The sequence below is a fragment of the Vipera ursinii genome (genome assembly GCF_947247035.1).
Source record: "Vipera ursinii genome assembly, chromosome: 4".
NCBI lineage: Eukaryota > Metazoa > Chordata > Lepidosauria > Squamata > Viperidae > Vipera > Vipera ursinii.
In genome coordinates this window covers 97,311,524-97,338,890 of record NC_139514.1, presented here as the reverse complement: position 1 = coordinate 97,338,890, position 27,367 = coordinate 97,311,524, and the positions used below count along the sequence as shown (strand labels likewise).

The 27,367-nt window shown below is 38.6% G+C and overlaps 1 protein-coding gene across 2 annotated transcripts in view; it reads left to right on the top strand.

The window, feature by feature from the left end:
- FGF14 (fibroblast growth factor 14) overlaps window positions 1-27,367 on the top strand; it is a gene marked incomplete at both ends in the record, with an annotated part of 341,505 nt that overhangs the window by 211,414 nt on the left and 102,724 nt on the right. The window contains one exon of one of the 2 annotated variants that reach the window (XM_083361729.1): window positions 4,372-4,567. The exons of the other annotated variant lie outside the window; for it this stretch is intronic. Within the exon in view, the coding sequence (XP_083217855.1) occupies window positions 4,372-4,567 (196 nt within the window). Of the gene's footprint in view, window positions 1-4,371; window positions 4,568-27,367 lie in introns of those variants that run through there. 2 annotated transcript variants of the gene reach the window in all.

Here is a 27,367-nt window from a genome sequence, read left to right as displayed (position 1 = left end):
GAAATTCCTTCAAAGCTTCCATTCATATGTAACGTTCTATTTAAGCATAAAACATTCATCTTAAGAATTAATAATTATGCTGCAGTTCAATAAATATTTAGTTGTTGCAGTTTTTTGGCAAGATTTCAGAAGTGGTTTGCTATTATTGCCTGCTTCCCAGGGCTGAGAAAAAGTGATTGGCCCAAGGTTACCCAGTTGGCTTTGTGCCTAAGGTGGGACTAGAACTCTTGGCCTTCAAGATTCCAGCTGGTGCCTTAATCGCTACAACAAACTGACTCCTTAATATAGTTCCAGGTAAAGTACAGGTTTGACAAGCACTGTAAAATGCCAGCAATGCCAATTGTTGTCTTAATAGAACAGAACAGAATATTCTTTATTGGCCAAGTATGATTGGACACACAAGGAATTTGGCTCTGGTGCACAAGCTCTCAGTGTATATACAAAAAACAAAGTGATAAGTCATAGATCATAAATCATAGTTACAATAATACATTATAAGGTAAAGGTAAAGGTAAAGGTTCCCCCACACATGCATGCTAGTCGTTTCCGACTCTAGGGGCCGGTGCTCATCTCCGTTTCAAAGCTGAAGAGCCAGTGTTTGTCCAAGGACGTCTCCATGGTCATGTGGCTGGCATGACTAGACGCCAAAGGCACACGGAACACTGTTACCTTCCCACCGTAGTGGTCCCTATTTTTCTACTTGCATTTTTACGTGCTTTCGAACTGCTAGGTTGGCAGAAGCTGGGACGAGTAACAGGCGCTCACTCTGTTATGCGGCACTCGGAATTCGACCCGCCAAACTGCCGACCTTCTGATCGACAAGCTCAGCGTCCTAACCCACTGAGCCACCGCGTCCCTTACATTATAAGGTACAAACAACAAATAATAAATCATAAGATAATAATATAACAGGAAAGATGAGAAAGATGAAAAGGATAATAGCAATACAGCATAATATAGATATATAGCTATTAAAGCTATTGTAAATAATCCCTTGTTCTGAAAGAATCTCTAAAACGGGTGTCAAACTCGCAATGTCACATGATGTATCGCGATGTATCTCACTTTTTTTTCATTGCCAGCAATGGGGTGGGCGCAGTTTTGGCATGACACATCCGACCTGCGGGCCAGCAGTTTGACACCCCTGCTCTAAAATAAACTCCCAATATAAGTAGTTGTATTGAATTTAGTGCCATTTTAAAATTTAGAGGGATAATACTATTTTTCCCATGTTGACCTTAGAGAAAGCAAGCAAACCTGGGGAACAAAAATTAAAATAAAAAGAGTTATTTATTTCTATAGTTTATATTGCTGCCATTTCATAGGGTAGTAAATTGCTAGTGCACTATTTTGTGCATTAAAAGTTTGGGAAGATTACTGGTTATTATTATTAAAGTCAAAAAAACATTTAGCTAAAATTAAAATGTCTGCAATTTATATTTGGAAAATTTTGGCCTTGGCAGTGCATTTGTGTGGTACTGATACAATCTATAAGCATTTCATACAAGTATGTTTGAAGAAAAATTATGTATAAAATCAAAATGCATCTTGCATTCCAATCAAATGATTTGGATGATAAGCATATGAAGCTATAGATTTCTGGATGCATCGAAATTCATTTTCATGTATGACACTTAGAGCCATGTTAACTGGGTGTACATTTACAGGACAAATGCCTCCTACCTTTTTGTTCAGTATTAGCAATCTGGATGTTCACATGGAAAAAAAAAGTTCATGTGTGATTCTTCTAGGTGGCCATCTTTACAATTAACACAACTTCAAATCTGCCTTGTTCAGTGCAGCCACATCTACTAGCAGCTGATTTAATTAATGTTATCTTTGCATAGCAACAAAAGAATTTTGTGCACTGTTTCTCAGACTATATAATTCTAACGCTTATGACATATTGTTAGTGGGAAGTCTGTGTGGTGGACTAGGATATCTTTGGATTAGGCCAATAAGAGATGCCCAAATGTTGTCGAGGTTTTCTGTATCTTTAATTGCACACAAAAGTGCCAAAAGAAGGAGGGGGGGGGAAACACACCAGTCAACCACACTTTGTTTATACTGTAGATAAACTAGCACATCTTTTTTGTCTTGATAACTTGATGATCTGTAGCAAACAGACTATTTCACTGTAGTGTGAACTAATTAAAATTATTTGCTTCAGCACTTGTCATAAATAATCACTGAACTTTTTTTAAAAAAAATCCAGCCTTAAAAATCCAAAATGGTTAATTTAGCTGATATAATAATGATCTCTTAAAATTTCTTGACTGCCAGCTGTATAGTTGAACAGAGATGTTTGTAAGTTGAGAAGTACATGTTTGACTATTATTGCAATAGATTTATTTCTACCCCTGGTACATCTTTATTTTGTCTATTTAGAGAGATTATGCCTTTTGTACAATGTAGGTATGTACATGTTGCTTTTTAAAACTATAAATGTGCTTATTTTGTTCCTGTACTAAAATTTTTAGATTCCCCCCCCTCACGTTTTGCTCTTTTTCTCCCACTCTAAATGTTTTCCTCTCAAATGATTACCATGTGTCCCTCCCTTTTCTTCTTCTTCTTCTTACCAGAACCAAACAATTCCTGACAGATCAGGAGCCAAGGTTCAATTTGTGGATATTAGACAGTTATGTAGTCTAGGAAAATAGGATCTGAAAGCAGGCGTGAACTGGAGCAAAAAGAAAGTGGCTCCCTCCCCTCCTTTCTTTTCCTTCTCGTCCTACTTGATTCTGAGGTAATTCACACACGCGAAAAGTAGCAGCGGCTCCAAGCAAAGATGAAGACAGAACGCAGAAAGAATCGGGCGAAATTGATGTTAAAAATTGGGCAGTTGGGTTTTGGGGAGGATCACACCCCTCCCAAATCCTACCGCCCAGATGTAGTGACTTCTACTGCAGTCTAGCAACGGAGGAACCGGGCACCTGGATATCCAAAGGCAGCCCAAGGCTCTTCGGCCCTTGGAACTGCTGTCAAGCCCCGGCAGGGTAGCCCCGCAGCTACCGTAGAGCGCTCCCGGGAGACAGGTGCCGCCCTGCCGGGGATCTACCCAGGAGGCCGGCGCGGAAGGAAGCGAAGCCACGAGGGCCGATTTGCTCCCGACACCGCCACGCATCGCTCTTTGTTGTCACGGCTGCCGAGGCGCCTTTCCACAGGAGTCACCTTTCCCCGTCCGGAAGGTCAAAGCTGGGTCCGATCGTGTCGAGCGACGCGGGATGCAAGAGGAAGGCAGGGTTCGGGACGACAGTTGGGCTGGTGGGCGGGGGGGGGGCTTTAGTCCCAACGGGGGAGACTTTCCGGAGCAGAGGGAGGAAAAAACCCAGACGGCAGATATTACAACTTCGCTTCCCTGAGGGCTCCGCAGCTCTCTTTTCTCGCACCTCATTTCCTTCCCTCAAGAGCAGCTGCTTTCTCGTCTCCCTCTCTCTTTCCACCCCCCCCCCGCCTCACCTCAGCAGCCGCCACGCGACCTCGCTCTCCCACACCCACGTTTTTGGCGCGCTCTGCCTCCTTTCCCCTCCCCCCCCGCCGGGCACCTTCTTTCTCTCCCGCCTCGCGCTTCTCGCACGCGCGCTGAGCGGCGATCACAAAAGCCCCGCTGGCAGGCTAAAGGGAGGCTGCCTGTAGCTCTCTCTTGGCGACGGGCAGTTGCCGTCGGCCGAGCCTTTTCAGCCTCTCTCTCTCTCTCCCCCCCCCTCCCACCTCGTTAGCTTGTTCTCGCCTCCTCGTTTCCCAAACCGCTCGTTGTTGCTGTTTTGTGTTGGGTGGGGGGAATCGCCCCGCTTTTAACTCCCCACCCACGCCCCAAGGACAAATCCCCTCCCTCGGTTGCCTTGGGGAAGAAGGGAGAGGGAGAGGGAGGGGAGGGTGTGTGTGTGTATGTGTGTGTTTGTCTGTGTGGTGGGGTGTTGGCAAGGGTGGGACCGAAGTGCCTTGATGAAGTCTTTTTCTCTCAGGAGCCAAAGCCTGCACTTTCCAGATGCTGCTTTCCGAAGCACTCGGCGGCAGCTCTGACGACGAGGAGGAGGAGGAGGAGGAAGACGCGGCGGAGACCCGAGCGATGGAAGCGGCAATTACCGCCGCCGCCATGGAGAACCGGGCATGAGCCCAGCCGAGCCGCGGAGGCCAGTATCGCAATCTAGACGACCCGCCACAGCCGCTCTGGCTGCTGCTTGTTGCTGCGCTCTCGGTTCGGTCCGAAGCCCTGAGAGGGCTTCAGGTTGGGTAACCTCGTGACTCTTCCCGTCCTTCGCCCTTGGCCGTAGGGCGATGGGTTCGCGCCTAGGCTGAGGAGCCCGAGCCCGGCGCCCTTTCCGCGGAGCTTGAGCCGGCCGCGCGAGGGAAGCGCGGGACGGAGAGGCCATGGCCGCGGCCATCGCCAGCGGTTTGATCCGCCAGAAGCGCCAAGCGCGCGACTTGCAGCACTGGGACCGGCCCTCGGCCAACAGGAGGCGCAACAGCCCCAGCAAGAACCGCGGGCTTTGCAATGGCAACCTGGTGGATATTTTCTCCAAGGTCCGCATCTTTGGGCTCAAGAAGAGGAGGTTGCGGCGCCAAGGTGTGTGTGTTTGTGTATGTCCGCCGGTGTGCTCTCTGTTTATCTGTTTGTGTGCGCCTGCGTGCGTTTTGAAGCGAAAGTTTTGAATTGTGGCTTGCTCACGTTGGGGCTACATAACGGGTAGTCTTCGACTGACCGCCAGAATGGAACCCAACCTTTCTTTATGTGGCTAAGCCGGAAATGGGTTTTAAGTGAGTTTTGCCCCATTTTACGACTTGTCTTGCCACATGTGTTAAGTGAATCAGTGCAGTTGTTAAATTGGCAAAGTGGTGGTTAAGTGAATCTGGTTTCCCTGTTTGCTTGTGGGAAGGTTGCAAAAGGGGATCACATGACCCCAGGGCACTGCAACTGTCCTGACTTGGGAGGTGTAGTTGGTTCACATAGTGAACCAGTGTGGTGTAGTTGGTTCACATAGTGTGGTGGGATGGAGGTTTTGTTGTCACTGTGTGTTGGGGGGAGAGAGCGGGGGGGGGGAGGCTCAGCTAATCTCAATGTACACATGTTGTACTTTGACAATAAAGGTTTATTATTTTTATTATTTTTATTATTATTATTATTATTATTATTATTATTATTATTATTATTATTATTATTATTATTATTAGTGAAAACAGTGGCCAAGCATCTGAATGTAAATCACGTGACCATGGGGATGCTGCAATGGTCATAAGTGTGAAAAATGGTCAGAATTCACTTTTTTCAGTGCCGTTACAATTTCAAATGGTCACTAAGCAAACCGTTTTAAGCCAAGGACTACCTATACCCTGTTAATAAAGGACAGACAGAATGAATGAGGAAACAAACAAATAGTTAAGAGAAATAACCTCCCCATACCTTCTTGATGCTTCCATTAGGACTTGCAGTTGGGGGGGAAAAAGGCTCTCCCATTCCATTCGCTCTTTCAGATCACTCAGTGCCCATTGTAGAGAGGCATTGAGTGCTAATCTGGCAGAAGTGGCTCTCCTGGCTTTCATTAGGCAGTAATCTGAAACAAGTTTTCCACCATAAGCATGCATATCAACAAATGTCTAAACTCCCTGTTAAATTATATTTGGTGTGTAAATGGTATAGTTATAGCATTAAAAAGACAAAAATCTAATTATAATCAATAAGCTTACCACTGAGATGCTGATAGTATTTATAACACTTTATATAAATGAGGGAACAACATCCACCATGTCTGTGTTTTGGCTACTTTGATTACAAGTACTGTGTTTCAAATGCTGCAATATTTGGTGAAGTGGTTGGGAAAAGTGCTCTCAATAAATCCATTTACTTTTGATGTAGTTAAAAGAATTATAAAAAAAAGTCTGGCCTTGTGCCCCAGCCTTCTGATGGGCTCAACTGTGCTACTAATGCTTAAGATGGGTCTGGTACTTATTTAGAATAATTAATGCCAAGAACAGGTATGTGGCACTGTGCAAATGGGATCCCTTATGCCACTTTATTTTCATGGAGAACAAAATGCTTAAAAAGCATTTTTCCAAATGTTTTACTTCAGTTGGGTAAACTCAGAGGGCTTAAAGTATAACAGAAAATGTTGCTCTTTAAGATCTATGAACAGTATTCTAACTTGTTTCCAATACAATTTTGTGAAAATGGTTAAGAAACCTTGAAGCCCTGTAGGAGAGGGGAAAGGAGAAAAATACCATGTACTGTAAGACAAAATCAGTAATGGAAAAAACATATGATTTAAAAGTGAAATCTCCAAAACCAGTCATGTTTGATTTCCTCACTGCTTTCATTTCCCCCAGAAGATTGTTTTATTAGGAATAAATTTAACAAAATCTATTTGAAGGCAATTTTTCTAATGTAAAAGATAATTTTTAATTTTTCCAATACTAACAATTTACATGGAGAGAAGGAAACAAAGTTTTTATAGGAAAATAAGCCTGATCAGAGAACAAGCTGCCCAATCTATGATAAACTAAAGTGTCCAAAAGATGCACATGAAAAAATGTGACAATTTGAGAAATAAATGTAGCATTCAGTGCATTTTGACTGATTTTCAAAAATTAATAAGTGAGCAAGATAAGATGTGTTAGACATTTGATGGCACTGTAACTTTAAGTATTCAGGGAAATTGAAGTGGAGAACCCTTAATGGGTAAATATAGGGAAATTCCAGTTCCATAACAACCGGTCTTTGCATGTTATGGCTGGCTCACTCTGATTATGTTGACTTTTAGTGATAGTCTTCCTTTGCATTCTGGGATACTCTACCAGATTTTGGGATACCCCCCTAACACTTGCCTCTTCCTCTTCAGTTTATATTCATTTTATTCCATTTCTTCCCTTTCTGTGAACAATACAACACTATGTGGTTTCCACCTCACGTTCAATTTATTATTTTGTATTTCTTTTCACCTGTGCAATCACCAAGATGATCTTCCATGGCAAAGAGCTATAATTTAGGGAATCTTTAGACAAGCTGATATACCAGATGTTGTGTATTTTTGTTTTTCTCTATCATGCTCTCTCTGTGTTCACAGTTCAGTGCATAGTAGGGGTGGGGCAGAAATGCTGGCTTATATATTCTCATTGTACAAATGAATTTGACCAAAACATAAGCATATCTTATAAAGAGGTGTGATAAACAAGCTGCTCTTGTGGTTTAGAGAATTTCCTATTCTGGTTGCAAAGGGTCAATGTTCATATTATCCATGTCCAAAGAAAATGTCCTTGATTTCTCCCAAGATGTTTTCCCTGTTTTATTTGAAAATTCTGCATGATTTCTTAATTTCTCCTTTATGTGTAAAACAATGTATTGATCAAATTACCAAACGTACTAGAGAGCAATACTAAAATGTTTTCCTTGGCTAAGAAAGCAATCCATACTTCATAATTGGTATCTTACTTAGTGCATAAATTATACTTAAGAAGTTTTAGTAGTGTAAGGAAGACTAAAAGAATGTCTTTAAATGAATAGATCAAGAATAAAAAGAGTTTTAAAGCTTTGCACTTTCATTACAAGTGTGATTTAACAATGGCATAGCTAACAGCTACTGTATATAGAATACTAAACAGATTGTTACAGATTGTTGAAATAAAATACAGATAGAATAGTGATGTTTATAGTTGCTAAATTCTGTGCCTGCTTAATAGCAATTTTGTCAACAAAGCAACAATAATGGATCAATTTGTAACCACGTTTCTTACTTTATAACAGGCATTGGAAGGCTTAGCAATTTTGTATAATTTTTATTTTGAAAGTTGTAAGAAAGATTTCTTATAAAATGTTATATTTGTCATGGTTAATCTATGACATGCAACTTAATAATACAACATTCTGTATTTTTATAGAATAAAATGACACTAATGGCATATGCTTTCAGGGTTTAGGTATGGAGATGAGATATGTATTATATCTATATTTGCTTAAGATTACCCAATGAAAGAAGAAATGTATTCAATAATATATCTATAAAATTAAAGTGAATGAATTGCTAGCCTTAAATCATAATATTTATTATGTCAATAATGGTCTTAAATAAAAGTAACTTAAAATGTACAGTGACTATGTTAAAAAGCAGGAAATCCAACATGTCCAAGTCATAAAGCTGATTAATTGTCTGTTAGGAAATCCTTCTTCAGCCATGTACTATCACTTCAAAAGATAACAAAGATGAAAACATTAAATGTATATTAGTGTAATACTGTAATTTATTCATTTCACCTTCATTCAAGACATTCCCTTTTTTGTATTTCTGTATTCAAATATAGAACATTTATAGAGAATATTCATAGAAACCATTTATAAAATGTTTGGTTCTTTTTCTTTTTAACTCTTTTGTTTTAAATAGTAAATCTAGTAGCTATGACAATATGACCATATCCCTTGTTTTTTACAATATTAAAGTATATTTGCTTCCTCAATATGATGACTTAGATGTGATTTAACTTTAGAAACAAAAATCATTGTTCTCCAAAACATGAATTTTAAAAATGGAAAAATATTGACAAATATTTTCTCTAATCATATATCATAGCAGTTATATAAACAACTATTCATGCGTAAGTTTTATTTTGATACATTTTTATTGCTTGTAAGGAAAAAAGGTTGTTTTGCAAATGTCTTAAGCTCATCACAAGCCAGATCATTTTCCAAGTCCACAGGTTGTGTGACCAGTTTTATTGATCAAGTATGATCAGAACCTGTTTTAAACAATGTACGGTATGTTGTGAAGGAGCAAACCAGATCAACTTAATTCAGTAATTAGATCTTGATTGGTGAAGAATCTGAGCTGACCTAATGAATTGAATGATAATTAGAAATTAAATATTTAAGTTACTAATGATTTCACTGATTTTAGTAGATGTAAGTGTGTTATCTTATGTGCTGAAACTTTTCATCATTTCATGGAACTATGTTAGGATTAGGTTGGAATGCAAGAGAATAGTTGTGAACAACAATTGAAGGAAAGCCCAACATAATTTAATGACAATAATAAAACAAATGTGCTTACATTTTATTATTGTTTCTGTTGATCTTTTATCCTAATTGAATCATCACAGTTGCAATTATTAATATAGAAAATCTTCTCAGCCACACTGCTAAGCTATAATCAAAAATCATTTTCTTGTACAATAAATCCTTGAATAGACCAGAGATCTACCCAGATTGTTAAATAGTTTTCAGTCAAGTTTTACCTGTCATTGTTAATGATTAAAAGTATGATTAACTTTTTAATATTTTAAAATATAGTAATTAAATACAATTAAACAAACTTTGTGCAGTTTTCTTGTATTTATTTGGAAGTAAATTCCATTGACTTTAATGGGGATAATTCCTAGGTAGGTAGTATAATTTGCACTTTAGATTAGTTGCTACAGAAGGTTTCTCCCAGATAAGTGTGCAAGATTGCAGCCTTAATCCAGTCACCATTTGATTCTAGGATAACATTTAAGCAGTTAATTACTGTATATTAGGAAATTGAAATGAGAACATTTTACTAGTTTCATTTGCATCTTTCTTAAATGACCAATTGATAACATTTTTCTTAAAGAAGTTTAAGTTCACTGAAAATACTATCTTGTTGGGGGGAAAAAACAGGTACCTGGTTGCATATTTACAATGGCACTATTTTCTTGAATGTCCTATGCACCCTTTGTGTAACTTACGTTTCAAATAAAACATCTAGTCGCTCACATGAGAAATTCCATATAGAATAATACATATGAGGGGAAAATGGCACTCCAAGGAGCTGATTACTTCTGGGGAAATACTTCTGATTACTTCTGAGGAATCACATCCCACAAAAAACTTTGCTATATGACAGTATATAGCAGTTGAGTATCTACATAATGCCAAATAATCTACATCCTCTGGGAATATATTTTACTGACACTTCAGTACATAATTGGCTAAAACTATCAAACAAGTGTTGCAGATAAGATTGTTTTTGCCTCTTGAATTTTTTTCTTTCCACAATTACACAATCTTACATGTATAAATTAACCATTCATATCATTTTGTTTTTAAAGTAAGTATATTGTTCTAGTAATTTGTTAATTTATGTTTTTGTTTAATGATGCTATCTGGGCTTCCTATTAAATGGTTCATAATAAAGAATGTGCTTTTTATAAACTCCACAAGTTGAGCTCAACTCCTAGTGAATTCATCAAATTCATTCATTCATTCATTGAAACTACATAGCCACCTATCTCACAAAGGTGATTCTAGGTGGCTCAGAACAACCAATAAAAACAATAGGAATCTTTCCCAATAGGCTCCAAACTAAACTATTAAATCTCCCAACCCTTACATCCATGCTGTTCTCCTGCCAGCATCATGGAAGGGTTATTTTCTTCTAGGGTGTTTTTTAGACTTCCTAGTCTAGTGTACAGCATTAAAATTCGTAACTGATATCTTAGCAAGTATTAATCAGAGTCAACTAGCTTAGTTTTCTGAGAGTTCAACTGAGGTCAGTTGGATACATTTATCTGTGTTCTGCATTATATTTTTTATTTTCCTCACCTTCCTGTTTGCAATGTGATTTAATTTAATGAGAAATAGTCTTTTGGTTTTTCTAAAATTGCCTAAGGACAATAAAAAAGGCACTGTTGCAGTATTAGACGTTTTCTTGGAGGTTATATTATCTCAAAGCATGCAGTGTAGATGTTAAAAAAATACTATACTGCAGTTTTCTATAGCCTCTGGGATTCTTTCTGAATATAGGATTTTGTTGCCAAACTACTTTATTAGTAAAGCATTGTTCTAAAGACTAAAGTAGGACATGGTTAATTATTAGAAAATGAGAGAGGGAGGGAGGGAGAGAGAGAGAAGAGAGAGAGAATACAGTAGTGGGATTCAAATGTGTGAATAACCGGTTCTCTGTGTGGATGCTGCTTCCGGAAGTCCATTCTGGGCCTGGGTAACAAAAAATTAGCTATCGGTTCTGCCGAAGTGGTGCGAGCTGGCTGAATCCCACCACTGCACATATACCCTATGTATCCATGCATGTACAAAGATTTTTTGTTGTTGATAATCTTCACTCACGTTCTATTTTTATATGGTGATTAATTTTCAAAATATCTTTACAGTGTATATTGCAAAGTCAACTTTATGACTGGGTTATTTGATTTGGATGTAATGGGCTGTGAAATCGAACATATCGGCACATAAGACCACCAGAGAGAGATGAAAGCACAGATGATAGGACTCCGTTGAAAGTACTTCTGAATAATAGTGTCATCACATCTAACAAATAGCATTTCTAAAATTAGAGCTTGGGGAATGAACAAAAGGTATCATTTTAGATACTGCCTCTTTGTACCAACCAATGGCTGTTATTTGGGCCATCATTTCTCATTAATAAAGTCCATTTGAAGCTAACAAAGCTTTAATGTGCATAAATGCAGGTAACTAACAATTTAATTTTTAAAATACAGTATCAATGAAAAATATACAGCCCCTAACACTATCAGAATGATGCATAATAATGTATTCTGAATGGCTAATGTCATGAAATGAAAAATTAGATATGGGTCTGTATTAATCTTTTCTTTGTGAGACACACAAAAGAAACATCATTACCTGCATTTATTTGATGTTCCAGATAGAGAATATATCAGTAACTGATATCCAAAGACCAAAAATATATTGCCATGCAGGTATATTGTACATTGTGCATGTCATTGTTGTATATAGCTATCATGGGCTAGACTGGGGTGTTATTTGAAAGAGATACCCACACTGGAAATGTGCAGTATACAGAAATTTCTATTTTATTTTTGTCTACAAATAGTGAACAGATGATTAGTGGGAAATTATATAAAACACTTGCATCTTTGATGGGAAATCCTGTTTAAGAGCCAATTAATCACAATTTCTATATAATTAGGGTGTGTTTTTTTTTAAAAAAATGGTAGTTCATGGAACAATTAAACATTTTAGTTTAGCTCTTGTTCATGGATTAGAAAGAAATGAGAAAAATGTTTATAGAATATATCATTTATTTTACAGTATTTATAACCCAGTTCAATCCCAAAGGAGCGTGGTTTACAACATTAAACTAAAAATAGAATAAATAACTAAATCTGAAACAATCCATATATCTGAATCAAAAACATATAATTAACCACACAAGCAGAGCTGGAACCCAATATAAAACCAAGAGAGGTGCTTACAGTCAACTGAAAGGAAAAGCACATAGGGTTAAAATAGATAAGCATATTGCAGTATGGTGGAGCTTTCAGACACTTCTGCAGGAAGAGTATTGCATGAGGTGGGGCCTATTAGAGAAGACCTGCCATCTTGCTTATGACCTGTGACTCTAACCAGGAGAGGAGACCCTTCTGTAGTCCTTTCAACTGGACCAGACAAACAGATTCAATGGTAGCAAGAGGTTGGCAAATGTGTTCTGTTGCTGCATTGTTTAGACTTTAAACATAATGACTAGTACTCTGAAATGGAATTGGAAGAGTTTCGATAACCAACAAAGCTTATTTAATCATTTTATATTGGCAGGGCATCTTTGCTGGTAATCTTGTCACTAGTATATTTCATACCAGCTGCAGCTTCTGGGTCTTCTTCAAAAGCAGCTCCATGTAAAGCACATTGCAGTAGTCCAGTCAAACAGTGCTCAAAGTATGAATCACTAAATTACTGAGGTTGGGACATAACCTCAAAGTAAGGTTGTAAGCAGCCAGCTAGCCAGTTATATACGGTATTGTATATATAGCAGGGAATAATACTTTACTGACTCCTCTCATATTTTATGTACCGGTATAACAGAATTTTCATTGTACCCCTACCAAGGGAGCTGTGGATGACAAACAGGTTTGCTCCAGTGAGGTTTTGTTGTTGTTAGTTTATGACCAAAAAACTACACCTCTACATTTGGATGAAATGGCTTTCTGCTTGAGTTATTTGTTAAAAATAATAAATGCAGGATACAAATAAAGTAATTTTGTTGAAAATTAAAACTGGAAATTTCAATCTTGTCCTGCAAAATAATATGTATGTATGTATGTATGTATGTATGCCACTCATCTTGCATATGTTGTGCACATAGCTCCAGGATCCCCCAAATACATTAATTAGAAATCATTAATGGTTTATTGAGCTCATTCTTGACTTTCAATTGCTCTGAATCCAAGATTCCTTCAAGTGTATAATAAAAGTAATAATATTATTAATGGTTACATTTTTGTTATTGCTGAATTCTTTTTGATATTTGATGTATTTCAATGAATAAAATAAATTAGTTTAGGGATATCATATAGAAATATCAGGGTGAACTATTACTACACAAATATAGTAAACCTTAGCCAACAACTATTTCCTTCATTATAGCAATTCAGGCCAATATATCTCGTTTTAGAATCCTATAATTTGATCCATGTGTCTAATTTCTTTGTATGATGGTGCTATAAACGTCTAGCCCAGGGGTAGACAACCTTGGCTCGTTTATGACTCGTGGACTTCCAGAATTCCTGACCCAGCTATGCTGGCTCAGGAATTCTGGGAGTTGGAAGTCCACGAGTCATAAATGAGCTGAGGTTGCCTACCCCTGGGCTAGCCAAATCAGTCTTGTTCATACATAGGATCATCTTTCCAAATTGTATATTTAGTTTTCATATATTATTACATATTGCTATATAGTTCTTGTTTCTGAATCCTCACACAACATTAACTTGTCAAAGAAGTGTCTAAAATAATGAAATCCCTCTCATTTAAGTAATGTGTTGAAAAAATTATATAAATAACAAAACTTAAAAATATATAAATAATGACAGAACAGTAGTCACAACTGTTACAAAAACACTTCAGAGCCCAGGTGTTTATGACAAGCTGAAAAAAAAATCTAGCGCTTCTCCCAAGTGTGGACAAGATGTTTTGTGAACCTAAAGTAGGCATAGTTGTATTGGAAATTTGTTATTGAGCCTTGGCAATTGCATTATGGTTATTTTTAATTTCTTTCTGTATTTTAAGGTTTCATTAGTATTGTTGGCCATCCAAGATTTCAAGATAAAAATTAAGATATTTATTTAAGATAAGGGGTCATGTACATTCAATAAATACTTAAATAAATTCTTAAATAATTGTAAATATTTCTAGAGTATTTTTGATCCCAGTGGGTGTGGTATTATCTTCTACAAACTTCCTAAAAATGATAAATGTCCTAATTGCTTTTGTCTTGATTAAGGATGCAATGTAATAAGGAATAGACTGAAAAAGAGGAGAAAAGAGTAGTTGGTTTACCTCTGAATAAGAACTGGAAAAAAAACTGCAGAAGAAACTATGAACAAGGAATTAGAAGCAGAGAAAAAGTTAGAAAATTTGATTCCGGCATAATTTCCATAGGGTTCAACATGTGATTTTGTGTGTGTGTACATGTCTTTTCAACTTCTGTTTTCACAACTTTCTTAAGTATTCATTAAGGTTTTCTGAGAGAATGAAATAAGCTACTTACACTTATTTAATTATCAAGGATTCAAAATGATAGCACATTCTGAGATCCAGTCATAATGTTCTGCAGAATTGGAAAGGAAAGAGGTGGATCACCCAGTCTGATACAACGTTCTCTAGAACAGGCATGTCAAATTGCCGGCCTGTGGGCCAGATGCATCACGACGAAACCGCGCCCTCCCCATTGCTGGCAATGGGGAAAAAGTCGCGATACGTCGCACAACATCACGTGACGGCGTGAGTTTGACATGCCTGCTCTAGAATGTTGAGTTTTGTTACATATAGTAATTAATACATCTTCCTAGTTGCTGTTATCAGATAGGAAATGGAAAGCATATAATTTTAATGGCATTTTTATAAACTATATTGATGAAAGTAGTATACTTTGGGAATATGGATTCTGCCTATAATATTCCTTATTGTGTTTTAGATGCTACCATATTCCCTATGTCAATAGTAGATGTGAAAATATAGTAGAAACATTTTGAATAAGCTTTGATGACATTTCTATGCATTTTTTTCAGTCTCCCTTTTAATCTCATTGCTATGACAATGATAAAATAATGGAAAGGCTCCAGCAAAAGCTAATCATGCTCAAAATCAACGGCCTTTGCTGCAATTAACTTATCTTCACTGGGAATGAACAGTAACCAAATTTAGCTAGATGAGAATTTAAGAGTTCTGTAAATCTTACTATACAAGATGCTTAATGGTGCCCATGAGCCCATTTCCCCTTTATTTCACACAGTTGACTGGTTTTGTACAGCACACTCACCAAGGTCAGCTAAAGAAGTAATAGTCGTATTTATGCATATGCTAAGCTAGTTTAGTTTTAGCCTTTGATTTCTGTTTGCTTGCTAATTTATATCTGCTTGGTTAGTTTATGATTCAGTGGATGTATGAATAAATAGCATTTGGTTAATTCATTGATTCAATGTATTATGCCAGGGAAAGGAATCTTTTTAGATTGTGTCACACTCAATGGGCAAAAGGAGGTATTAGTTACATTAAATGTGCTCCAAACACTTAACAAAGAGGGTTAGAGTGCTTTGTGCAGCACAAAAGAAATTCCCTCTAGTTTGAGGAAATCCAAGATTATAGTCACTCTGAAACAAGAAGAAGTTCTCATTTAGCAACCACAACTGAGAGTAGCAACTTGGTTATTAAATGAAGTAGTTGCTAAGTGAAACTGCGACTGTGCTTATGATCTTATTTCAGCTTTTCTTTCTTTAGAGACTTATGAAAGTCATAAATGAGAGGATTGGTTGTAAAATTAGTTTTTGATCACTGTTGTAACTATGAACATTTACAGGCCCTCTAAGCAGTTTACAGAGTCAGCATATTGCCCCCCACAATCTGGGTCCTCATTTTACCGATCTCGGAAGGATGGAAGGCTGAGTCAATCTTGAGCCGGTGAGAATCGAACTGCCAAACTGCAGTTAGCTGGCACTCAGCAGAAGTAGCCTGCAGTACTGTACTCCAGGGCTTTTCAACCTTTTCACCCATTGTACCACTTTCAAGATAAGGCAATATCTGAGTACCACCAGTCACCCAGCAAGGTGTCAAAAACCTGACCCCCCCAAAAAAGGAAAAAAAATGATAAAGTACAGGTAGTCCTCGACTTACAACAATTCACTTAGTGACTGTTCAAAGTTACAACGGCACTGGAAAAAGTGACTTATGACCATTTTTCACACTTATGACTGTTGCAGCATCCTGTTGTGATTCAGGGTCAGCCTGTGGGTCCGGCAGCCGGCTCGGATGTCTCGGATGACTCAGACGAGGGGGAGGAGGAGGGTGTTGAAGACGAACTTGCTGATGATGGCTTGGAGGCTTCGCAGAGCCCCCAGCCAGGCCCCTCTGGCTTGGTGGAGACTCAGCTGCGAGAGGCCGACAGTGCAGATGAAGAGGACCCACAGCTGGCCCTGTTCAAGGACGCCCGACGCAGGAGGCAGACCAGTAGAAGCAAGCAGAGAAAGGCTGTGGGACTCCTCGGAAGGAGGCACAGGGAGGCCATGCCCTGAACTCTAATAAAGGGAGTGTTTGGGGAAGGGCTGGTTGCTGAAAGCAACCGCTCCGTTTGAGGATCAAAGTTCCGGTATCTTGTTTCTTGTTCTGTTGTTTGTTTGTGAATTAAACTTGGCAGACGTTTTCCAGCCTCAGACGTTCCAGCCTCTGCCGTTTGTACAGGGGTTGCCTTTCTGCAAGGCCGGTAGCAGGCTGGTACAGAACACATCCCCAGGATCATGTGATCACATTTTGCAACTTTTTGACAAGCGAAGTCAATGGCCGGGGTGTGTGGCCAGCTCATCACTCAGGTTGTGGGGTGCCCGTGAGGGGGATCCATGGGTATCTGGTCTCCACCAGAGACTGGGGTGGGATTGGGGTGGGTGCCTTGCTTCCCTCCCTCTCTCCCATTGTCCCTTCCTTCTTTCCTTGTAGTGGGGGGCCCCAGGGCTCTGTTCTGGGTCCTGGGCTCTTCAACATATTCATCAATGATTTGGACAAGGGGATAGATTGGGAACTCATCAAATTTGCAGACGACACCAAGCTGTTATGTACATATCTCTCTGTCTCTGTCTCTGTCTCTGTCTCTGTCTCTGTCTCTGTCTCTGTCTCTGTCTCTGTCTGTCTGTCTGTCTGTCTCTCTCTCTCTCTCTCTCTCTCTCTCTCTCTCTCTCTCTCTGTGTGTGTGTGTGTGTGTGTGTGTGTTTGTGTGTGTGTGTACATATCAGTGTGTCTTGACCAGGGTTCAGTTAGTCTAGGAAGGGAGGAAGGTTGTGTGCCACGTGTGATATGTATTCCTTTGGCCTGAGATGAAACTGTCTGAATCCACACAAAGTGTACAATGCCCTGCACTGTGCTTCATATTCCAATGACATGGTATGTGTACATGTTGTCAAAAATGTTGTCTTTAAGAGAATGGGAAGAAATAGGTGAAAATTACAAAAATTACAAAAGCATATACAGCAGTGTCTGATGAATGCAGAAGCACACATAAACATGCAGGCATTTTCTTTTGTTATTGTTGAAAATACATGGTTTTTATAATAGGTTGAAAAAATATGTGCAGTAAGGGCAGTTACCCATCAATCCTTGTAAATGGTGCTATGTGTCTTGCTGAATCTCCGATGGAACAACAAATGTTTCCATGCAAGATAAAAATAAAGCATATGTGTGGTTGCTCATGCATGCACACTCTGTGACAATAAGGTCTGAGCCTGCATAAATGGTTGACAACCTGTTACTATTTGTGTACAAATACAGGTATGAAAAGGGAACTGATGAGGAATGAAATAGGATGAAAAGAACAGGTGCAGAAAGGAAATTTGGTGGAAAGTTGAGGAAAGGGGTACGTTTAAGACAGGGGTGTCAAACTCAATTTCATTGAGGGCCGCATCAGCATTGCGGTTGCCCTCAAGGGGATGGGTGGGTGTGGCCTGGGTGGGCGTGGCCTACTGGGTGGGCATGGCCAGCTCTACATCGTTTGCATCAAGGGTGCCTATGGGGGCCTGGGCAGAAGTGGGACAGACCTGAGGGTCTCTGGCAGGAGGAGGGTCTCTGGGCCAGGGCCAAGGCAGTGGGGGCCGTTCCCTCACTGTTTCCAGGTTGGCTTCGCGGGCCGCATGAAACCACTTCGCGGGCCGGATCTGGCCCCCGGGCCTTGTGTTTGACATGTCTGGTTTAAGATAATGTGGCATTCACAAAAGAGGGAACATTATGGAGATAATTTTGCAAATGCTATGGAGATACAGCATGTTAGAAGAATGGAAGAGGCTATGATGGGATAGAAAGAGTAAAAAAAAGGATATACATAGGCAATGCTTTTTATGTAAGAAAAAAGGTGCCGGAACTCAGTCAGCCCCCCGCCAGTCCTTTGTCAACAGAATAGCTCTGCGCAGGGATGCAGAGCAGAGAATAGCACTTGCTTGCTGCCCTGCATTTTCCCACGTCTCCCTTCTTCCTTCTGGAAACAGCAGCTCCGTTTCTTGCTGCTTCTCCTCACAGCGCAGCTCCCCCCACTTCCCAAAAGCATTTTTTGCTAACCTGCTTTCCAGCTCTGACGTTTCTCTTCTGCTGCAGGGAAACAGAGTTTGTGGGACTAAAAAAAGTTCAGTCAGACCTTCCAACTCCTTGTGAGATCTTTTTCTTTTTCTCGCAAGAAGTTGGAAGGTCTGATTGAACTTTTTTTTAGTTCCACAAACTCCATTGTAAAAAAGTGCCGGAACCCCACCCCTTTTTCAGCAAATGGTACGGCTGCTGTTTGGAAGCCCAGCTCAAACGAGATGAGTGCTTTCCACGCCGACAGGCAAAAAAAACAACGGTCGAACAGGCCTCACTTGCTTGCAGAAAATAGGCTGCTTGCTAAGTGAGTTGGGCAAAAGCCATTGGCTTGCTAGCCCTTCCCCCACCCCCCAAACACACCACTTGCTCACTCACCCCTCCTGGCTTGCTGCTCCACTCGCTGTTCCTCTGAAAACAGGCCGGGTCTGCCCCTTTTATACCTTTTCTTCTCTCTGCCCTCTTCCTTTTCTCTTCCCCGTGCACCAGAAGCTCCAATTAACATGTCGCCAGAGATCCTGGGGATTCAGGCAAGCTCTGCAGCTCCAGCTGTTCTCCAGGTCTGTGTGGCTCCGTTTTGACTTGTTCCTTCCCCCAATGTAATTAGCTAGGCTGGGCTTGCGTACTACCAGCCAGGGGCTTGCGTACCACTGGTGGTACGCGTACCACCAGTTAAAAAGCCCTGCTGTATTCTAAACACTATGCCACCATGGCTTATCGCTAAACTATCGCTAAACCAGGATTATATTTGATTTTATTGGATATCATATTATCCATTAATCTGTAAGGAAGACTTGAGATTATCTTGCAGTGGAGGCTCTTGGACAGGGCACACTTGCTATGGAACTGTTTCGTGAATCACATATCCTATATATTGAATAGGATTTTATAGGTTAATCATATAAAATACAGGTATCCTCAGTACAATCACAATTGAGCCCAAAATCTATGTAGCTAAGGAAGAGAGTTAAGTGAATTTTGTTCCATTTTGCAACCTTTCTTGTCACAAGTGAATCATTGCAGTTGTTAAGTTAGTAACATAGTTGTTAAGGGAATCTGGCTTCCCCATCGACTTTGCTTGTCAGAAGGTCGTAAAAGGTGATCACATGACCCTGGGACACTACAACCGTCATAACGTTGCCAAGCATCCAAATTTTGATCATGTGACCCTAGGGATGGTACAACAGTCACAATGTCATTTTTTCCAGTGTCGTTATAATTTTGAATGGTCACTAAACAAATGATTGTAAGTTGAGGACTACTTGTATACGTGACCATAAATCATGCATCTTGTAAGCACTCACATTTTCAGGATATAATTACATGGCATAATAAACACATAGTGAGTCTATGATGGCTATGCATTGTTTGTGCTGCAGATGTAAATATTTTGTTTCTAATCATCTCGGAAACAGACATTTCTTCCTCCCAGTGACGGGACTTGTCTTTTAGGTGACTTTTTAGTCATAGGGATAGACTCATAGAATTTTAATATTTATTCATGAAAAAAATGCAGTAAACTTAACCTGAAGTTGGGGGGTGAAGGAACGTTAAAAAATAGGAAATGCAAAAAGTAAAAAAACATTAAAAAGTAGGAAGATTCTTACCAGAATATCAAGAAAGAAAAATGAAATGGGATAGGCATATAAGTTCGGTCGTGACCTTGGTAACATTTCATAAAATATTAAGATATAAAGAAAGCTTCAGTGTTCTGAAATATGGGTTTAATCCCTTATAGTAAATTCTTGTCTATGAATTTATTCAAATAACAAAAAAAGTCTTCTATGTCAATGTGATAGTGATCACTCACCACTTTTTCTGCTGTCTTTTAAAAGATAAGATTAAATTGCCTGCTATAGATCCTGCTGCAACTGCATCTGAGACTTTATTTTCCAGAGGCTCTGGAACACTAACAAACTCCAACCATTTTTTGTCCGTTTTCAAAAAAGCAATTTGCAGTGCAGGCAGCTGAAACAGAGTTATCCATGTAGATATGGCAGAGAATTTATTCCATCATTAGCTTTGGGAAAAAAATGGTGTTAGTAAATAAGAGCAGGCTTTTTGCACACTAATCATGAATTCATTTAAAAGAATAAGTACAGATACCCTCTTCCCAATTGATCGAGTATACAGAATACTTTATAGCTTTTTTAAAAAAATAAAATAAACAAACATATAAATAAGAAAGTACAGCTCACCAGAAACCAGTTTTGGTCTGCTCATCCCAACTTAAAAAAAAATCCTCATTGGATATAAACAAATATAATTGTTCTGGAGGATCTGCTTTGTCATAAAATAGTAGCCAATGCTGATTTTATGGTTTTGCTGCCAAAGCAGTTTTTGTTTTCTTTTCCATCTTATTAATGTTGCTTAATATCCAATCTAAAGAAGATTTCTGAACAAATCAAAAGTGTAGTTAGCATTTCGTGACATGTTATAAGGTCCATAAAGGTGTTGGCTGACTGTTTTCCCTCAGTTTGTCTCTCTCTCTCTCTCTCTCTCCCTCTCCCTCTCTCTCTTGTATATATGCCATTTTCACTGGTTGTTGTAAAAGTGTGTGTGGGGGGGGGAAAGGTCAGTCATGTCCTATTCTAGGGGGTGGTGCTCATCTCTGATTCACAGCCAAAGAGCCAGCGTTATCTGAAGAGGTGTCCGGGGTCATGAGGCTGGCATGATTACATGCCAAAGGCGCACTGAATTCTATTACCTTTCCACCAAAATAGTACCTATTTATCTACTTGCATTTACATGCTTTTGAACTGCTAGGTTGGCAGGAGGCGGGGCAAGTAATGGAAACTTACTCCGTTACTTAGTACTTAGGTCTCAAACAGCCAACCTTCCAGTTGAGCCCAGTGTCTTAATGGCTAGGTCACTGTGCCACCTGTACAAGTGTCTAAATAATAATATATAATCTTGATGATAATTTCTAAAAAAAACAAGTCAGGATGCAGAAAGATAAATAGGAAATATATTATCTGAGATTCTCTGAGGTGGAAACATAGCTCATTCCTTCCAAATTCATCAATTCAAGATTGAAAAACAAACTTGAGTTTATAATTTAAGGCATTTTTCACACTTTCATGTCTAAATGAATGATCCTATGCTTTCTTTTGACATATTCTTCTTTTTAATATGCTATAGTCTCTCACAAATAAGGCCCATTTTTTTAAGCAGACGTATTTTTTGATAATAGAATAACAGAGTTGGAAGGGATCTTGGATGTCTTCTAGTCCAACCCCATGCTTAAGCAGGAAACCCTATACCATTTTAGACAAATGGTTATTTAACCTCTTCTTAAAAACCTTCAGTGTTGCAGCCCCCACAATTTCTGGAGGCAAGTTATTCCACTGATTAAGTGTTCTAATTGTCAGGAAATTTCTTCTTAGTTCTAGGTTGGTTCTGTCCTTGATTAATTTCCATCCATTGCTTTTTATCCTGCCTTCAAGTGCTTTGGAGAATAAGTTGACCCCTCTCTTTTTTGTGGCAGCCCCTTAGATATTGGAACACTACTGTCAGTCATAAAAAGAATTATGGTTGTAATTTTAAATCTGTTCCTTCCATTGGTTTTATTGTTGATTTTTGATTTGGAATGTCATTATTTTTCTTCCATAAGACTTACTTTCTTCACTGTTCTATATTTACCTAGAAGGAAGATGAATTTAAGATAAAAAGAGTTAGAAAAAAAATAGCACAGAAAAATATTGTTCAGTGCTGGCTTTCCCATTTTGTTGACCTATTTATTTTACAGTAAGATGTAAAATATGATAGACTTGCCTTCAGTTATTTGCACCTTCCTCTAACTGCTGATGGCCTCTTTTACTAAGCAAGTGCAAGATAGTGTTCTGTACAACAAATTCATAGTTAATTATTTAGGGAAATGCTAACCTTCCTGTGGGCAAATTCAAAGAAGTCAAAAGAGAATCAACAATCTTAAGGAAAAAAAATCATTGAGGAAGAAGCGGAGGATAATTACAGATAGTGATAAATATATACTATAGTCCCAATAAATAGTCCAAAAAAGCCTTTCACACACTTTTCCAATGTGTGAACTTAATATCCCAGAATTTCTCAGAATTGGAACTTGGTGAGAATTCTGAGCTGACACAAAATTGGAACACAATATTGTTAGGAAAGTATATAGTATATAGACTAATGGCGTGATGAACTAAGAAGGAAAGATACTACAGAAGAATATAAACAACAGTAAACATTTTATAGAAATGAAAAAAGGGGCCCTAAGAAATATGGAAGAAAAAAAGAAGTCATCTTATTGATGGAAAATAAGTTAGCTGTTTAAGATTTACACATATAATACAGCTGGATAATGCAATTCTGAAAAGATATTACAAAACATCTGGGTGGATGAAATAGAATCCTTGCAATAGCCTTTTAAAGGAGTACTTACTTTTACAGGATCACATGACACATACAGCCATTCATACTGTAAAAAGATAAAAGTTGCATTAAAGCAGCAGTCCCGCAAGTCAAGCTGTGTAGTGGCTTGCCACTGGTGCAAGTCAAGCTACGCACATGCATGCCAGATTGCCCCTTGCACAAGTTGAGCTGCACACATGGGCTAGCCATCCACTCACGTGGCCCAGTTCCAAACAGGCCACGGCCCAGTAGTGGTCCATGGCCCAGGAGTTGGGGATCCCTACTTTAAAGAGTAAGAAGCAGTTGCTGTCTTTGCACTACCTCATACCTCCAAGCAGTTTTCAGAATCGCATTCTAAGCATCACAGACAATAAAAGCCTACTGTCTGATGGTGTTCTCAGTGCCATCTATGAACAAAGATAGATAGATAGATAGATAGATAGATAGATAGATAGATAGATAGATAGATAGAAAGAAAGAAAGAAAGAAAGAAAGAAAGAAAGAAAGAAAGAAAGAAATTAAAGAGACAAGAAAGAGACAGGTGTTGAGGCCAGATTACATTACTTTTATTAGATATTCAGTTCAAAATTGTGAACTAGCCAAACAGCCTACTTGTCACTGATGTGCACAGCAGGGAAACTCAACTGAAAGATCTTAGAATTTTAAATTTTAAGCTTAAGAATAATAATCAGAATAGCTGTTTGGGCATAACAAAGTAACACCTGGGTAGTGTTCTATTCACGTGCTACAGTTATTTGTGTCCATGCTAATGCTTACTGATATAAAGTGGGTGATTAAAAAGAACTTACTTATTTTACTTTTCTTTTTACTTATTTTTCTATTTTCTAAATTAGAATACATAGGATTTGTGTAAAATTATTTATATGTGGCCTATTCAAAGTCAGCTGTATCAGATCAGCTTATCAAATTGAGTATATGGTGTATGGAGTCTTTGGTGCTCTCTGAGCGTGCTTGTTTTCTTTTATATGTTTCATTGCCCAAGTAGGTAACAGCAGCTACAGATAAGTGAATACCCAGGAGTTTTATCACCGTTGGTCTTGGATGGAGTTGCACTACCCCAGGCAGATCTGGTTTGTAACTTGGGGTCTTCTTGGACTCACAGCTTTGACTCAAAGAGCAGGTGGCTACTGTGGCCAAGAGAGCTTTTGCCCAACTCCACATTGTGTGCCAATTGTGCCCTTTCCTGGACAGGGAGACTCTTCACTTGGTTACTCCTGACCTGTTGATTGGATTATTGCAACATGCTGTACATGGAGCTACACTTAAAAAATGTCCAAAGCTTCAGCTGATGTAGAATGTGGCCACGCAAGCCATACTGGGTGCTTGGAGGGCCTGTGTAACACCCTTGCTCCATGAACTGCACTGGGTATCAGTTTGCTTCTGGGTCCATTTCAAGGTGTTGGCCATACCTATATGGTGTAGGGCCAGGATACCTACAAAACTGACTTCGCCCCATCACACCACCCATCTCAGTCATTCAGGAAAGGAAGGCATGCTGCTGGCCCCATGAGTGAAGGAATTTTATTTGCCAGGGTATAGGAAGAGAGCCTTCTTTGCCACTGTCCCTGCATTATGGAACATCCTGCCCCCAGAAATGAGAAAAGCCCCCATTCTCTTGGCTTTCCACAAAGGGGTCAAAACTTGGCTCTGCAGCCTGGTTGGGGGGGTGGGGCACAGAGGACCATGCAACTGTGGGGCTGACTGGTCCCATGAGAGTTCCCCTGCTTGTAATAACCAGTATTAAAGAGCCAACTTGGGATTTTTACTCTTGAATTTTAATAATGTCATTATTCTATATTTTTTAAAAAAACAATTGAATCCTAACCTACCGTAATTTTAATTTTAATGTTAATTTTTATAAGTTGTTTTATTTTATCAATTATATTATACTGTACACTTCCCAGAGCTACTCTTTGAGGGAGATGTGCCGTTTAGAAATATGAAAAATAAATAAATAAATAAATAAATAAATAAATAAATAAATAAATAAATAAAAATATGCCAAGTCATCAAAACAATGTTATTAATATTTACTTTTGTATAAATGCATTCTACTATAATTAACTAATAACATATAGGGGATCAGTACATAGCAATTATTAATAATTATTCTTGATGGATTTAGCTAATGCTATTTTATTGAGCTGACCCAACCTGAAAGGCAAACATACCGCTTCATCTTCATACTGATTTTGAATCTATGTAGAAAAAAAGGTAATTTACTCACATTGTAATTCATGAATCTGAACGCAGACTACATTTTCTAGTGTTACCTATTGTTACCTATCAATTCTTATGAAAAAGTAAAAGCCACGGGCTTAATTGAAATATAAGAAAAAGAGTGGCCGTAGTACCTTGGTTTTGGTATTACCATACTGGGATGAATACTACCAAGTCCATTCATTACCTGATTTTAAAAATTGTAGTAGAAGAAGAGGCAGAGCCTGGGGCAAGGATAGGCAACCTTGGCTCTTTTTTGACTTGTGGACTTCAACTTCCAGAATTCCTGAGCCTTCCCCTGGCCTGGGGGCATAGTGAAGAGAGGAATCAGCTTGGAGTCATTATGTTTCCAAGGGCGATCCAACTTCCAGCCCACCTTGAATTCTTATTTAGAGTTGACTATTAGTGGACTATTTTCTTGTGTATAGGCAAGAGCAATAAATCAGGATCCAATCTGGGTTGTGGTAGTTTAGGAATCAACATAGGCCTGTATAACCTCAAAAGGAATGTCCTGTAGTGCCCACCTCTGTGAAGAGCAAGCTTCTCAATACCAGTAATGTTAAAATATATATTAATTGTTTACAAGACTCTTTGATAAAGAATTGGACTACTCTGTATTAACCAGTCAAGAATTTAAATAGCTTTCTTAAGAGTTTGAGGTAAGATTAATTTCAGTGAATGTTTTTTCATATTTATTTGATGTGTCAATTTGCTTAAAAGCAGTTGACTGCCAACTTCATTAAGGAATAGAAGGAGCAAATGAATCAGTGGGGCTTGCCCCACAGTTGACATATTTTAGTTTAATATTCATAAGTGTATTAATGTGATTTGTAGTTTAGTATTACTATGATTACTTTAAATGATATACGGTACTCAAAATTAGATCCTGGATCAATAGAAAAATAGATAATTTTTAATGAAGGGTTGTTGTGATGAAAATAGGAGGAAGGTGTATATTTGCCACTTTGAGTTGTTTTCAAAAATAATAAAGATAAGATATAAAGAAGCAAATAAATAAATTTGTAGCTAAATAAAAATGGAATAGAATCTAAAACATATAGTGAACACATTGTAGATGAACACATATCTATCACAGTGTTCCATGGAGGGGTAGCAATGTTATAAAAAGTGCAGGAAAGGAGTAAGAAATAAGCAAAATAAAAGTATGTGATAATAAAAAAGAAAATATTAATTACTTAAAATAGTATCATTCACTATCACTTTCAAATCTTGAAAACCTTCCTTATTTTTACATCACATACGGCATTGATTTTACTCTTCGACGCTATTTGAAGACTTCAACAACTCCATCCGTGCTTTTTCCCTTTCTCTTGACCCATGTATTTATTTTGCAGTTCAGTCCTAATTCATTCTCTGTTAGAACAAACCTCAATATATATCTTCCTTATTTATTTATTTATTTTCATTTTAATTCCGCCCTGAGTCCTTCGGGAGAAGGGCGGTATAAAAATTTAATTAAATAAATAAATAAAAATAAATTTATATCCCGCCCTTCTCCGAAGACTCAGGGCGGCTTACAAGCTTAGCAGTAGCCTTCATTCTATGTATATGCCTGCTTATTAGGGCTTTCATACACCCCCCAAGCGGCATTATTACAAAGTCAGCTTAATTGCCCCCAACAATCTGGGTCCTCATTTTACCTACCTGGGAAGGATGGAAGGCTGAGTCAACCTTGAGCCTGGTGGGATGCGAACCTGCACTAATTGCAGGCAGCTGGTGTTACTTAAGGAGGCATTAGCCCACTGCTCCACCAAGGCTCTTCCTTACATATCACTCACTTTCATATTCAGTCCCCATTCATGGAAGCTGTCAGTCTCTTCTTATTCTACCACATGTGTTTCTGAAGTAAACATTTCCTGCTATATTAGTTTTCATTTTTGCTGATATCATTCTCATAACTGTATAATAAAGTTCACAGCAGAAGAGTCACATTCATTGCCACTTCCTTCAACATGCAGTTCTTATAGGAAACTTCACACTATCTCCTAACTTTCTAAAAGCCAAGATTAATTAATTAGGGGAGCCCAGGCTGCTAATGGAACCTGATATAGGCAAGTTTGGAGATTGTGATGTGTGAGATGTGTCAACTTTTGTATTTTGTATTTATTATGTTTATTCCAATTATATTTTACATTGGTGTGTGTCATTAGCTGTCCAGAGTGATTATGCTTAAGATGGGTAGCCAATTAA